We start from the raw sequence: 1,260 nt of genomic DNA on the forward strand, positions 1-1,260 counted from the left end.
TCCAGGTAAACAAATGCAAACTTCAACAGTAACGAGTCCAGTGACATTCCTTCAATCTGGAAGTAACACGATTGCTATTGCGATTGTTGCTATTGCTGATACTCAACTCACATCCTATTTCGATGCAATGGTTCGTTTGATGTCATCAGAACAATCTGAATCTCATATCTGGGAATTCACTGCTACATCTACTGGAATGTATGAAACTGCTACTTATCCTTTCGATATGTATTCTGGAACATGCATATATAGCTATGACTGTAATTCTAATTCTCTGATTGTGACTCTATCAAACAATCGTCGTGAATGGATCAGTTCTGTTCAGATTCAGAACTCTGTTTTCTCATCACAAAGCAATCGATGGGCTACTGAGTTCATTCTGTATGGTCGTAACTCAGATACAGATGAATGGACATTTCTGACCAATGTAACTGGTCTCACTTATTCGTTTGCTGGTCAGAAGAGAAGAATCTATTTCCCTAACAATACTCCTTATAATCAATTCAAGTTTGAGAACTTTGGTTCTGGTGATTCTTCTTCCTGTACCTGGTGGTATATTCAATCTCTGGATCTGTTTGCTGATAATGTGTTGGCTGATATTCCTGATTTCACTTATGATTCTTCAGTCACTTTAGTCAAGTATATTAAGATGTCTGAAGTGATTCCTGAGAATGGAGATGGTTACATGAACTTCAGAATCAATCCTTCTCTTCCTGATGGTATTGTTATCGATCCTTCTGGTTGGATTTCAGGTACTGCCACTTCTGGAAATGGTACTCAAACCTACACCATCACTGCTACTAAGATAAGTGGAGGAGATGTGACTGATACTATCTCTCTATCAGTTACAATATGTACTGGAGGCAAGGGATTGATGACGGTTCGTATCAGAACTGATAATTGGCCCTATGAGTATTCATGGAAACTGTATGAAGGAAGAGGAACCTCAGGAACTGTGTTGAGATCTTTAGAACAATTCTCTTTATCGAATGCTTATTACTATGTTGATTTCTGTTTGAATGATGGTATCTACACATTTGAAGGAAAGGATTCATATGGAGATGGTTGGGCTAATGGAAGTGGTTACACTCTGACTGTTGATTATGGAGAGATGGAGTTGGATATCATGACAATGAATGGTCAGAATTATTCACCAATCTATGTATCAACTGTGTTCTCAACATATTTCCCTTTCCAAATTGAATACACAGATTGGAAGGTGATACAGAGTGATGTGTCAAGTGATTGGAATACTGTCAG

At 38.1% G+C, this 1,260-nt stretch overlaps 1 protein-coding gene across 1 annotated transcript; it reads left to right on the plus strand.

Moving 5' to 3' along the window:
- Window positions 1-13: 13 nt before the first annotated feature.
- On the plus strand, window positions 14-1,260 carry JH06_5590 (cadherin domain-containing protein; the record flags this gene model as incomplete). Its single annotated transcript, XM_014669217.1, has 1 exon — window positions 14-1,260. A coding segment is annotated over one exon (1,247 nt), but the record flags the coding sequence as incomplete, so codon positions are not given.

The sequence above is a fragment of the Blastocystis sp. subtype 4 genome (genome assembly GCF_000743755.1).
Source record: "Blastocystis sp. subtype 4 strain WR1 chromosome Unknown seqid_0885, whole genome shotgun sequence".
Classification (NCBI taxonomy): Eukaryota; class Bigyra; order Opalinata; family Blastocystidae; genus Blastocystis; species Blastocystis sp. subtype 4.